General features: G+C 40.6%; 1 protein-coding gene across 9 annotated transcripts in view; it reads right to left on the bottom strand.

The window, feature by feature from the left end:
• ZFAND6 (zinc finger AN1-type containing 6) overlaps positions 1-13,766 on the bottom strand; it is a 64,407-nt gene that overhangs the window by 10,666 nt on the left and 39,975 nt on the right. For 6 of the 9 annotated variants that reach the window (XM_041751789.1, XM_041751792.1, XM_041751788.1 and 3 more), the window contains 3 exons: positions 4,399-4,569; positions 3,110-3,218; positions 2,151-2,251 (listed from right to left, as the gene is read on the bottom strand). In XM_041751789.1, the coding sequence (XP_041607723.1) occupies positions 2,151-2,251; positions 3,110-3,218; positions 4,399-4,552 (364 nt within the window). In that variant the 5' untranslated portion in view covers positions 4,553-4,569. Of the gene's footprint in view, positions 1-2,150; positions 2,252-3,109; positions 3,219-4,398; positions 4,570-6,109; positions 6,189-11,074; positions 11,207-13,766 lie in introns of those variants that run through there. The other 3 variants (XM_041751794.1, XM_041751795.1, XM_041751796.1) reach the window with 3 other exon arrangements.

The raw sequence follows: 13,766 nt of genomic DNA on the forward strand, positions 1-13,766 counted from the left end.
AAATTGTACGTGGAAAAAGGAGTGTAATTTTCAAAACCCTCAATTTCTCCTGCTATGGCTTCAAGACCACCTTCTCCATTCCTGTTCTCAGGGCTGTTGTCATCCATTAACCATGAGTGGTATAAAGGCACTTTACACAATGATCTTTCACCAACCTCTCTTCATCCTTTGTCAGACTTGCGAAACAACTGCTACCAGATCCTTAAGCCGCATCTGTTCTGTTCATTACCAACATTCTGAAATTTGTTCCATTGCGAGACGTAACATCTTCGTGATTATTAGCAGCCTGTTTTCACTGTTCCTTACTTAGCTCTCTTCCTAAACTGCTAAGCAACCCTTGCTTCTAGAAACACTCCGACGTGGGCACCTGTGGGCTGGAATTACCCAGGACCCAGATGACTCCTCCTTCCTTTGCTGACTCATTTTCCAACTTGCTCCTCCTAATCTCAGCCCTCATTTTTCTTTCTTTCTTTTTTTTTTTTTTTAAGAGTTTATTAATTCATGAGAGACAGAGAGAGAGAGAGACAGAGACACAGGCAGAGAGAGAAGCAGGCTCCATGCGGGGAGCCCAAAGCAGGACACGATCCTGGGACCCCAGGATCACGCCCTGGGCTGAAGGCAGACGCCCAACTGCTGAGCCACCCAGGTGTCCCAGCCCTCATTTCTCAACATGTGCCAAGGACTCCCAAATCTCAGACATTAATACTCCTCACATATTTAAATACCAATTACTTACCTACAATCTCCAATGGAGCTAGTTCTGAAATGTGATCACGCCCAACTTTATACACATCCTGTTTGGCCACACCACCTCTTTCAGCACCCCATCTAAAGCTGCTGGCCACTGCCACCATCACAAAACCAAAAAGCCTTACCACCCTTCTCCTATTCCTCACGTCCCATGGATAACAAAATCTTAGGGATTTTTCTATTTCTGCCTTTCCTTATATTTTTCGATTTAACTAAAAAGTAAAATTTATTCAATTATAATATTTATTCTTTAACTTAAAATAATATTTATGCTGCATGGAAGACAATACTGATGTTGGCCAGACGCTCTATTTTCTTGCTATAACAACATCTATGAATAGGCAAATTATGCTAATCATTTGCTGGGCATAAACTCAGAGCAAAGGAACCAGCCAGCTCAGCCACATTTAAACTTCAGCAAACTTCTCTGTCACTACCACATGAACACTATGTTTGATGGAAGTTCTCACTGGTCCGGGCATCTTCTCTAAATCATGCCGCAGGCTCAGCCATGGGCTTACCTTTCCCAAGTGTCCTCCTTCAGTGAGCCATTGTCTCCACACATACATGCACTATCTACCAGCCTCCACAATGTCTATCATCTTTGCATATCCAGAAAGCCTTCATACACATTTTAAAACCCTTCTACATCATTCTAATCCACATAATGGGGATATAAAGAGTGTGGGCAAGAACTAGAGGCACCATGCTGTGAAAATGGGAAACTGAACGTGATGGCTATGCTCGTGGCCACAGATACTGAGAGACGGGCAACCACCAGTCAAGTCAAACAGTCTCTGACAATCTGAGTCAAAAAACAAGAGATTTGGGCTCCTGGGTGGCTCAGTGGTTGAGCATCTGCCTTCGGCTCAGGGCATGTTCCTGCGATCTGAGGACTGAGTCCCACACTGGGCTCCCCACAAGGAACCTGCTTCTCGCTCTACCTACGTCTCTGCCTTTCTCTTTGTGTCGCTCATGAATAAATAAAATCTTTAAAAAACAAAACAAAAACAAAACAAAACAAAAGAACCCAAGAGATTCCTCTTAGGCCGCAGCTATAGTTGCTTGCAGGGGAAATAATACTTAGGTTAAATTGGTAAAAATAACAGTAAAAGAGAACAGTATATTGTAATACCACTACTCATTCACTTATAGTTCTCAAACTAAATACATTTACAATTTTCCACATTTATGTTGATGACATAATTATAGATCAGTGGGAAATGGCTCCCAACACTTCAATTAAATACTTGAGATATAAAATATTCTGCTCCTAATAATAAATGTAAAAATATATTTTAGGCAGTCAATTAAAAAAAAATATGCACCTAGGTTACTGCCTGGCCTGTAATCCTCAACTGTTAAATGAACGACAAAAGTATGCTAGCTCATATGCAAACCTTGCAGGTCTTCTGTTTCAGGTACTGCTTTGTCCACAGATGTACTGTCCACTTGGGAAGATGCTACAGATTCTGATAAAAGTGACTGATTTGATACAGGGCTAGAAAAGCAAAAATATGTAGATTTGAAAAATGATCTCATGTAGGAGCAGTAATTAAAGTGATGTAATAAGTACAAGTTCAACATATCTAAGTACATCATTACAAGAGAGAACACAGAGATACTGTTTTCTAACCTCTGCATGAACCACAGGCCATGAACTCAGAGACCAGTTTGGACCAGAAATACATGGCTTTTAAAAATAAGAGCAATAGTGAGTGGTCTCTGTGCATGAATTCAGCACATGAACACCAGTGCAGTCACGCCTGGTACAGAGTCAGGAGCCCGGGTATAATACTGTAAAGTATGTGCTGGTGCAGCAGAACTAGGCATCTCCCATCACAAACTGGGGAAAGAAACTATCGAGTAGAAATGTCATCCTTGTCTCCTAACGGCAGACTGCAGGCGAATCAAGTACTTCTGCGTTTTCAGGCTTCTATCTGGCGGGACTTCACAGTGAGAATGGAAAGCTCTGGCATGGCCTGAATTGGGGGCGCCATGCCAGGGAGGGAGCAGAGTCATAGGCAGGGCCCCTGCAGGGACAGGCCATGGTTAGGAGAACCCAGTGTCTGAATTCAGAAGGACTTCAGGGCTGGGACATGTTACCGGGAGAAATAAAGGAAAGGCTGTCTCAAAAGAAATGGGAACTTAAAGACACCTTCCCAACTGCTTAAAAATGCAAACACAACAAGAAGCCTCTTCTAACAGGTCAGTTGGTCAGTAATGAGATAGACATAGCTTTGGGCAGGTTAACCCTAAAGGGACTGGACCCAGTTTTCCTCACAGCCCTGATCAAATAGAGAACATGTGCTTTATTCTTCACTAGCTTCACAAGCAGCACTCAGAGCCCACATCTTACCTTGGCTGCACAGATGCAGACGTGGAGTCTAGTGGTAACTGAGCATCCGCGACACTGCCGTCTGTGCACTGGACGGGTAAAGATTCAGACAGAGTACTGACAGAAGCTGCTGCAACAGAAGCACATTTCGCATTAGGGACATTGTGCTCTGGGAATCCCAACACCTGATCTAAACAGAGAATACCAATCTGTGCAACAGAGTGGGCCAATCCTGTTTTACTAACATCTATCATATGCTGGTTCATTACTTTTAGTAAGAATTTTCAGTAATTTCCCAAAGAAAAAAAAGTCATTTAAACCAAGAAAGAAACCATATACAAACTGTATATATTAATGAACTGAACTCCTCTTTCTCAGGACTGTGTGTCACACACACACATCTTGCAAGTCAAGTCCTAGTACACAAATGAGGTATTTAAAAGATGTAGTAGTTAAGGCAAACCTAAGTTCGGAATTGAAATCTGTGCTAGCAATTTTAGCTATATTCCTTGTGAATATTCCTTGCCTTATGAAGATAAGGCAAAATATGTAGATGATTTAATTTTAAAAAACAATTTATATTCACTTGATCTTAGCTTTGAGAAAATTTGGAGAAATTTTGATTAAATGGCTCTAGCTTTTGGCTTGAACACAAAGCAATGATGAGAAAGACCCCATGCAGAATCTTACACAAACTAGGTAACAGCCTTCATTGACCGCTACACCTCTGCAAAGCTCACACTCAGAATCCTTCTGATTGTTCCGATACAACCAGTGGCTGACCTAAGAAACCCATCTCTGCAACCCCAGAATCCTCAGACACACAATATGCACCCAGAATTAAGGTGAGCAGGCGATGAACACCCCTTACTCCCAGTCACACTGCTACACCTCTCCCCGCTTACAGCATATGGCTTTCTCTGAAGTCAGCTGTGGCCACCTGTAACCTACTCTTTCCTTCTACAGCTATCTTGACTTTGAAGTCATCAATAAAATAACCAAGGTCTTCATAACCCACCCTCACTTACACCTGACTTTACCCAGACACCTACATATACTCAGAGTATGCCTGTACTTTCATAAAATAACAGTTCTATAGCACAGCAAATAAGGCTGTGGAATGGATTTGGACTGGTTATTTTCAATGGGTAAGGACACCATTGATAATGATGATGTGGGAGGAGGAACTTTCTGATATGAATGCAGTAATATGTGCACAATGTGAGAGCATAAAAACGTATCCAGGGCATTAATGCTATCTGAATCTAACTCAATGATGAATACTGCTGGGTTTTGACAGAATTACTTACCAGGTGGGCTTATTCTACCATTACTACTATTCTGTCTTTGAAGATGTTCTTTATAGCATACTGAACACATGCCATTTGTACGAGGGTTTCCATAAAATCCGCAGCCAGTGGAACAAAGCATAGGCACTTGGCTGTGATTAGTTTCTTGAGCCATGTTCCTCTGTTGCACACCTGAAATTTACACAGAATTAGTAAAGAACTCAGACACACAGCAGTCACGCATTATCCAAATTTGCTTTATATAATTTTTAAAAACCCACATACACTTCTGCTCTATCTAAAATCACTCATTCTATACACCTGTCTTAAAACCTAGGGCTAAGATAGAAAAACTAAAGACCAAAAGATACAAAAGCTTGTATTTCTCACCTTCTCTACACAAGGTTTGTACTGGCTTAGAAAATGTAAACGACTCTAGGGAGAGGTCTGTTCTGAAGACTCCATACCACCAGAGCCTTAAGGAAAATTCCTTGAGGCTAGTTCAGTTTGGACTCCTAATAATAATACATTATACGTTTTATTATATGTTATACTATTAATTTCTAAGTACTGACACTTATGCTCAAAGTTCATGTTTTACTTGTATAATATTTTTCTGTTTAAAAAGCATTTTACAGAATACCAATGCTGGTAAAGATAAGAAGAAATGGGCAGAATGCAAGGGAAATGAGGAACTGGCTCAATCCTTCTGGCAAAAAATTTAGCAATTCACCTTAAGAGCCTTACAAAACTGCCCTCAGAACCAGTCACTCTCCCACAGGTCTCCAACGGAATAACTAGAGTACAATCAGAAAAAAAGACCAAAACACCTAACAGATGTGCTCCACAGCACTATTTATAATGTTGGTAAATTTAAAATAAATGCTCAACATGAGGAGAATGGATTTGTTTCAAGTTATAGATTATTAAAACATTTTAGAAGACTTTTTTGGTAGAAGAGAATGCTGGTAACAAAAGACACAACATGAAATGTATATATGATGTGTTGCCAATTAGGGCAAAAAGAGAATCTACAACCATCGCGAAGGACAGGAAAGAATGTGGCTGAGGACAGCAAAGCTAGTAATGCTGAATTATCCTTTTTTTGAACTTCTGAAATCCTTTTAAATGAAGGTACAATGTGCCTGATTGGGAATGAAATATTTACTGAAGTGCTTAAGATGAAAGAACTGCTGTGACACAGGACCTGTCTGGTCATCAATCACAACAGATGGAAGAACCCCATGTGCTGTTTCTCCCATAGAGCGAGTGATCCTTTGGCATGAATAACATGACAGAAGGTAATATCAGACTATTTAAAACAACAACAACAAACAAACCCCAAACCCTCCCAAATGAAATGAAGGTTACTCCAAAATGGGTGTATGTGTATTTAAAGACAAGTCTATAAAATATAAAAGATCCTGAGGGGTAAGAATCACCAGAGGAGGACAAAGGTTTTGCCACTAAAGTTGCCCTGAATCAAATCAACAATGAAGGAAAGCATTCAATGTTTATCATGGACAGATTTTTTCTTTACCTGAATTATTTGAAGAGACTGTTGGGTGAGGGGTATAATTAACACAAATTTCAGAACCAATAGCTGTAATGCATTTGACAGGATTACAAAACAAAGCAGCAAATTTTGCATTTGCCTTTACAAAGAACCGCCCTAAAACCAATGAGAATATTTAAACCTTTAGCCTCGGAAGAATTTGGGATTTGGACAAACCTCTTTCTTACTCCATCATGGCAAATTGCTTCAGAATCCAATCTTGGCTGCTCTGCTCCCTATATGAACTACTTTGGTAGTTCTATATAAATATACATGTAAATGAAACAAACAAACAAAACACCACAAACAAAGATGGGATAGAAAAACTAATAAACATTCTGTGGGGATTTGTAGCCTCTGTTCTGGGGGTAAAATGTGTATGAGTGCTGTTGGGTTATCAGGGTAACTGCTCAGGGTCATGCATGTAGCTTACAACTTGTTGCGAGTCAATCCAGGCAGACTGGCTCAAAGTTCTTGCTCTCAATCAGTGGTTCTCAAAGTGTGCTTCTGTGAACCCCTAGGGAGGTCAGAACTGTTTCCATTACCAGCTGTCTGTCCCTTTCCACTGTGTTGCCATGTACACTAGTGGTGCACAAGCAATGATGGGTCGATGACAGGAACCCTATTAAGGAGCCAATTCAGGAAAATGCCCCAATACTAGCTATATCCCCCCTCGCCACATTTTCACAGCAACAGACTAACTTTATTAAATCTTGAGCCTGAACATACGTCTTGTAAATATTTTGGGTGACAAACTGGAAAGTATACAGACTGTTCCTGCTGCATACAGAAGTGTGAAGACAGAGGGAAGGAGAGATACTGGCCCAAATGCTCAAGCTGCCCAAGGCACCTTTTTCATGGAAGATGTTTTTTATTTCAAGAACTGGCTCTGTTTATTTAAACCTGAGTATAGAGCAGACATTTTCTCATAAATGAACAAAGTGAGCCTGTCACTTCAAGAAAAATAACAGTATTCATTGCCAAGGACCACATTAAAAAAAAAAAAGAAAAAAAAAAGCTTGACAAGTATCTCTTATTTTTAGAGTTTCTGATAAGATCAGTAGTGATATTAATGACATGTGAGTAGTTGGTATGGTATTAACATCTGGAGGATCTGGGTAAGTCAGAGAAGCAGTATTTTCCAGTGATCATGTATGATGGCACAAAATGATTCATGAACAAAAGATCCATTCAAATTGGAAGACCAAGGAATTTTAAAGTAAGGGGACAGAAAATTTTTACATATAGTTTGAGATGCTAGACTGCAATTAACCCTTTAAAGAAACTACAAATTGCCAAATTTTGGTATAATATCAAAGAAAGGCAACCTCTGTTATCTGAAAAGGTTATTAAAAACATCCTTTCTTTTTCAATGACGCATCTGTATGATACCAGTTTTTCTTTATAACACTGTAACAGATAAAATGCAGAGCCAACTATGAGAATCTTACTATTTGCACAAATGCCCTAACAATGGCACTTTTCTCACTAAACTTTTTTGGTGGTGATGGTGGGGATGAGGGAAGGGATGGTTACTTCTGACAAAAAAAAATTATTTTTTTTCTTTAAAGATTTTACTTATTTATCCATGAGAGACAGAGAGAGAGACAGAGAGAGGCAGAGACACAGGCAGAGATCCATGCAGGGAGTCCGACTGTGGGACTGGATCCCAGGACTCCAGGATCACGCTCTGGGCTGAAGGCAGACGCTTAACCACCAAACCGCCCAGGCATCCTTGACAAAATATTTTTTAACATTATTATTTTGTAATTTTTTTCAGCCTTATTTTGTAAGAAGATAAGTATCGCTAAATATGACACACATAAACCAAAGTTCTTGAGGGTACTCGGTAATTTTAGAGAATATGAAAGTCTTGAAATGAAAAACTTTGAGAATCCACTGCTGTAAACTATGCATCCCCAGTGTAGACAGTATCAACTTAAGGACACAAAACCCAACTCTTTGGGGGAAGGAAGCACTTAAGAAACCTTACTCTGTATGTATATATGGAATACATAAATAGAGATATAGTATATCTGTGGATTAAAATTTTATGGAGGTGGGAAGCTAAGTTGGAAAAAACTTTAAAAAGGCTTTTTGTCAGGGAGGAAAAAAAAAAAGATTGAAAAACATTGTTCTAAACCAAAATTATCCTGTGTTGCCTATTAATGACATTATAATGGTATTTATAAGGTGGGAATTAAAAGACTTTCTCCAGGGGATCCCTGGGTGGCTCAATGGTTTAGTGCCTGCCTTTGGCCCAGGGTGCGATCCTGGGGTTTCCGGATCGAGTCCCGCATTGGGCTCCCGGCATGGAGCCTGCATCTCCCTCTGCCTGTGTCTCTCTGCCTCTCTCTCTATCATGAATAAATAAAATCTTTAAAAAGACTTTCTCCAGTGGCACAGATAAACTTTTCAGCATCTGGCCGGCAATCATAAGCACCCAGAGAAGAGAAATATTCTATTTCTTTGAAAACTTAATAGTCACAGATTAGAATACGACCACCAAGCTTTCATTCATATTACCTGCTTCTGAATAAATTTTAAAAACATGTAGCACTAGTGATTTCCCCAAGCCAAACTGCCCTGCACAGCAGCAATTTAACAATGATTTTCATAAGTTGAGCTTTCTTATTAAAAAAACTATCATCTTGGCAGGTAAAAAGCACAAAGGATTTTGTAGGCTATTTAAAAAGAAAAAAAGACATTTATTCATCTTTAGGCTACAAAATATACCTTTCCATGAAGACTCACAAAGAGAACCACCACCATAAGAGGGTAGTTTAGTTTATCCCAATGTGCAGTGGCAAAGATGGCGCAGTTGTGGAGAAACTGGAAATCTTGCCTTCCTCTGTTGCACCTTCTTGGCAGGGAAGGACTCTGCAGGCCACCAGACTGGCATTCAGGAGGGAGGGAGGCAGGGAAGGACTCTGCAGGCCATCAGACTGGCACTCAGGAGGGAAGAGTGTAAGGGAATGAGAATGCAGAACAATCCCTTAGCTACCATTTTGAGGGATTATAAAGCAGCAAAGTCAAGGAGGTAAAGAACGGGATTATCAGACATAAACAGAAAAGTTCACTAGCATGGTATAATTTAAAAACAAATGTCTATGCATTGCAGAAAATTCAGAAAATGTGGTTTCTGACTCTTACTATTTGTAATCAAAACCACAGCCAAGTCTGCTCTCTTCCCTGAAATGGTACTGAGCAGGTACTAGAACTGACTGTGGGCCAAGAACCATGTCTTCTGTTTTATTTAGCTCTAGAACCCTGTGCTGTTTTAAAAATTAGGAACTGATATTCAAAGAGATTTAAGAACTTGCCCAAGGCCACATATCTAGGAAGCAGCTGTCTTTGGTCAGTGTCTTTTCCTTTATCTCCTAAAACACAAGAGAATGACTTTCAAAGTCCAACCTGCTCCTACTAAACCTGTGATTTTGTGAGCAATCAACGAATTCTTATGCTTTTCATTGAAAGATAATTTAAATTTTCACTCATTTATTTGACTTAAGATATTATGAGCTTCAATAAGGTTAACCAAGCTCTGAAGAAAATTTGTTTTTCAAATCTTTTTACCTAAGAAATTTAATGCCTAATGGCATTAAAAAACTCAAGATCAAATTTTAAGACTGCAAAGAAAATTCATTACCAATTATAAAATTCTGATAAAAGAACAGCAATGAGTGGATGTAACACAGACCTCATTATTAACTGCAAATACATGTCAAATAAACTTCCTTTCCTGTTTTGTGCCTTAGAGTTTGAGTCACCAGGTTCCGATCATTTTGAAATCCCATGCTCCTTTCTTTTCCGTTCCAAATTCTGATGCTCATCACTTCACCGCTGAGTTAACAGATTTTTCTGTTTTACATCCCCTCCTCCCAACCCATTTATTGACATTCTCCTAAAACACCCAGTTCCCATCACATTACTTCTGTTTTAGTTACTGTAGAGCTGCTCCAGGAAGGAGCACTAGACCTAGCACGTATGTTGTAGATCATTTACTCCAACCAGCCCCTAGAAAGGAGGCTGCATGAGAAGAGGATGGGTGTGGGGTCAGGCTGGCATCGGTGTGATGCTCTGCTCCACCGTGTTTGTCACCTGTCATAGCCTGGACATGTTACCAAACTTCTCCAAGTGTCAACTCCCCAGGAGGTCGCATCCAGCATGTCTCACCAGACTACAGATAATGCTGACAGGAAGACAGGAAGCACAGACAGTGCCTGGCTCTTCCTCTGCGTCTCCTGGAAGCACAGTCAGCCCCCATCTGCTGGACACAAGCTCCAGCTCTATCACACTGCTCCTCTCTTGGTGGATGAGGTCTGCTTCTGTACTCTGCCTACAACAATCTTGATCTCAGGAATCAGTTCAAACATTTTTCTTTTGGGTCCACTTTTGCCCACCACAATCCTCCTCTGCTCTTTCTCCCCAAAGCAGCACTCATCCCCCGTCTGTGGCACTTCGGCTGGCCATCACTCAGGTGCTTTCAGCAGATAATTTCCCAACTAAACTCCTAAGTGTCTTCTTCAAACCCCCTTCATGTCTAGAATGAATCCCACAGAATATTTTCTTGAATAAAGACATTTCATTATTGTTAGAAGTATTCACGTCAGGCAAAAATGGTTGTTTTTCCAAGGAAAAGGGGAGAAAACATGAATCAAATGCTTTCACACCTAGTTGTCATAATTTATATAATGAAGCTGTCCTTCAGCAAGAACAACCATCAGTCCCCAGTCAGCTGTAAAACACATAGATATTTCTTTTCATTGTTTTTCTCCCTCCTCCGGAAAAAAACAGGTTGGAAATATAATTTGTAAAGGTGCATTCTTCCAGTTTTCCCCTACCCTCCTGCTTTTTAAATCACTGGATATCACTGGGAACTAATTATCTTTGGAATTACATCAAATGGAGATCTCAGAAGAGAATCCTGGCATAGTTGGGATGACTATTTCCTGAGGCATACAGTAATTCCCCATAGCATTATGAGCATGTGGATCTATCAGCTATCACATGGGCAATATACCTATGTTCTGGGGGTCAAGAACCTTTGCAGAGATGACCAAAAAAACTGGGAAAGTTCATAAAGCAAATAGATCAGAAAGTATGACTTGATATAAACTACCTGGGATGAAAGCTACTCACTCTGATAAAAGTATAAAAGTATAGGGACTCTGGATTGGGGTTCCTACTGCACGGAGGATGCTCTGTAGTCGTGTCTGTGTACAGCAGTTCCCCACGCCCTAGGTCAGGCTGTCTTTCCTGCTGTTGCTTGGGCTGAAAAACACAAAGGTGCCGTCTGGCTCATGTGAGGGTAGCATCACTGGAGGAACTCTATATTCATTCTTTCCCAGCAAATAATTAACTCTTTGTTTCCAACAAAGTAGCTTATAAGGCATTGTTTACATTCTGCCCAACAATGTTTAATCAAGGGTTGTCAAACTTTTCTGTACGTGACCAGACAGTAAATATTTTAGGCTTCATAAGCCATACTGTTGCTTTTACAACCGTTCAACTCTGCTGTGTCCTGTAAAAGCAGCTAAGGACAGTTCTAAACCAACCAGCATGGCCGTATTTCAAAAATACTATGTTTATGGCCACAAAATTTGAATTTCAACAGCATTTTCACATCACAAAATGTTACTCTTTTAATTTTTTCCCTAACCACTTAAAAACATGAAAACCATTCTTAGCTGAACAAAAATAGGTGACAAGCCCAAAGTTTGTAAACTCTCCATTCTCTATTAAATGAGCAGGTGACTTTATTTAAGATTGTATTCATTTATTTGAGGTTCCTGATGCAGGGGTTGATCCCAGGACCCTGAGATCATGACCTGAGCCAAAGGCAGGTGCTTCACCAATTGGGCACCCAGGTGCCCCAAGCAGGTGACTTTAGTGTAAGCATTGCCACAGATGAGGCAGGGAGGCCAGGTAGACATGGGGCTCCAGCAGAGGCACTCAACTGTGCGATTCTCTAATCCAAACGGAACATAAACGTTAAGTATCATTTGCTCTTGCTAAAGTCGCATCTCTTAATTTAGTATATGTTTACCACCCAGGAAGGGAAAGGACAAGAAAAGGCAATCTCTCATCCACACCTGTATCCTCAGGTTTATACAGAAGTGCAGTGACAATGTGAAAAGTGGCAGAAATATTCTTGGTACAAACCCACCTCTGCATTGCATGCCATCTTCTCCTTAACAAGGCTAAAGTATCTGAATAATTACAAAATCACCCAGTAGCTGCACCTGGAAGATATCTGTACTCCTGAAATAGGTAGTCCTGGTCTGCCTAGCATGTTCTTTCCTTCAGGTAACAGAACCTCTTCCCTGTGGCAAGAGCATTCCATTTGTATGCGGTAGGCCTAGCCACCCCTCCCTGGGCCCGGACCATCTCACAGGTGGGCAGTGTCTCAAGCTGGGCCAGTCAGTCCTCCCTGGATTTTACTGGTCCTGCTGGGGAAGAGGCCAACGACAGACACCTAGGTGTAGCTGGGGCCCTCTTTGCCACAACTGACAGTCTCCACATGACAATTAAAAATAGGGTAAGCAAAGCCAAAATGGGTAGAGAGGTAGAGAGGGAGGAGAGCGCCAAGATCCACCAGGGTCTGAACTCCAGCATCCACCTTGCTGAGGGCATCTCTAACTCTCTGATTTCCCAGTTATGGGAGACAAATCCTGCTTCTGCTTTAGTTCCATTTGGGCTGCTTTCACTTGCAATTAATTCAAGTCCTTAGGGAAGTACAAAATGTTGCCCTACAAAACTCTTCCAACTTAAGGGAATAATCAATGATATCAAAATGAAGGTAGTACTCCATTAGTCCAAGTGAGATATTCTGGATAGAGAAAGAAAGAAAAGAAAGGAAAGAAAGAAATCAACACAATTCCCACTACTTATCGTTCTTTTCACCCAGAAAAACATACTAGGAGGGGCGAGGGCTGAGGGATGACAGGAAGGAGGGCATGTGATGGAATGAGCACTGGCTGTTGTACGCAACTGATGAATCATTGAACTCTACGTCTGAAACTCATGATACAGTATATGTTAATTAATTGGATTTAAAGAAAATTAAAGAAAAAAAACGTAAAGAAAAAAACGTAAGCGTAAAGCTTAAATGCTTGTGAACTGAACACTGTAACTGGTGCCCCCATAAGAACTGAACATCACCAGTAAGCTCCAAAAGCTTCCTCACACCTCTCCCAGGTATACCCTTTCTCTAAAGTCACTGTGTGGTTCAAAATCCCTAGAGTAGCTTCTGCTCTTCAATTTTTATAAATGGAAATATAGTGTATACACACGGTATCTGGCTGCTCTTACACTGTTTCTGAGATTCAATGTTGCTAACGTGTCTAACTGTAGTGCATTCATTCTTACTGCTATCTAGAGTATTTGACTGTACAAATAAACCGTGATTCATTCTAATGTTGACAGGGGTTGGGGACTTTTCAGTTTAGGAATATGACAAATACTGTGGTTTTGAACATGTGTCTTTTGATTAACACACACATTTCTCCTGAGTGTGTGTGTGTGTGTATAAATATATAGGAGTGGAAATGCTGGTCACAGGACATACACATATCCCCTGCCTTTCCAAGGTTTGTGTCCTGTTGCTCCAATTTAAGAAAGATCTACATTTAGTACCTATTTTGAGAAATTCGAAGATTATTTTAGCTTTTATGAGAAGAGACACCAAGCAGAAACAGCGTTCACTACAAGTTTACAGACAGTGCGCACCCCCCAGCCACGCTCAGCACCTCAGCATCCAGCCCACCACAGCTTGTAACTGCATCTGTGAGCATCTGGGCTTCATCTTGGTTTATGGTGTATGCGTGTTAGC

This window comes from Vulpes lagopus, chromosome 4, assembly GCF_018345385.1.
Source record: "Vulpes lagopus strain Blue_001 chromosome 4, ASM1834538v1, whole genome shotgun sequence".
Taxonomy (NCBI): Eukaryota; Metazoa; Chordata; class Mammalia; order Carnivora; family Canidae; genus Vulpes; species Vulpes lagopus.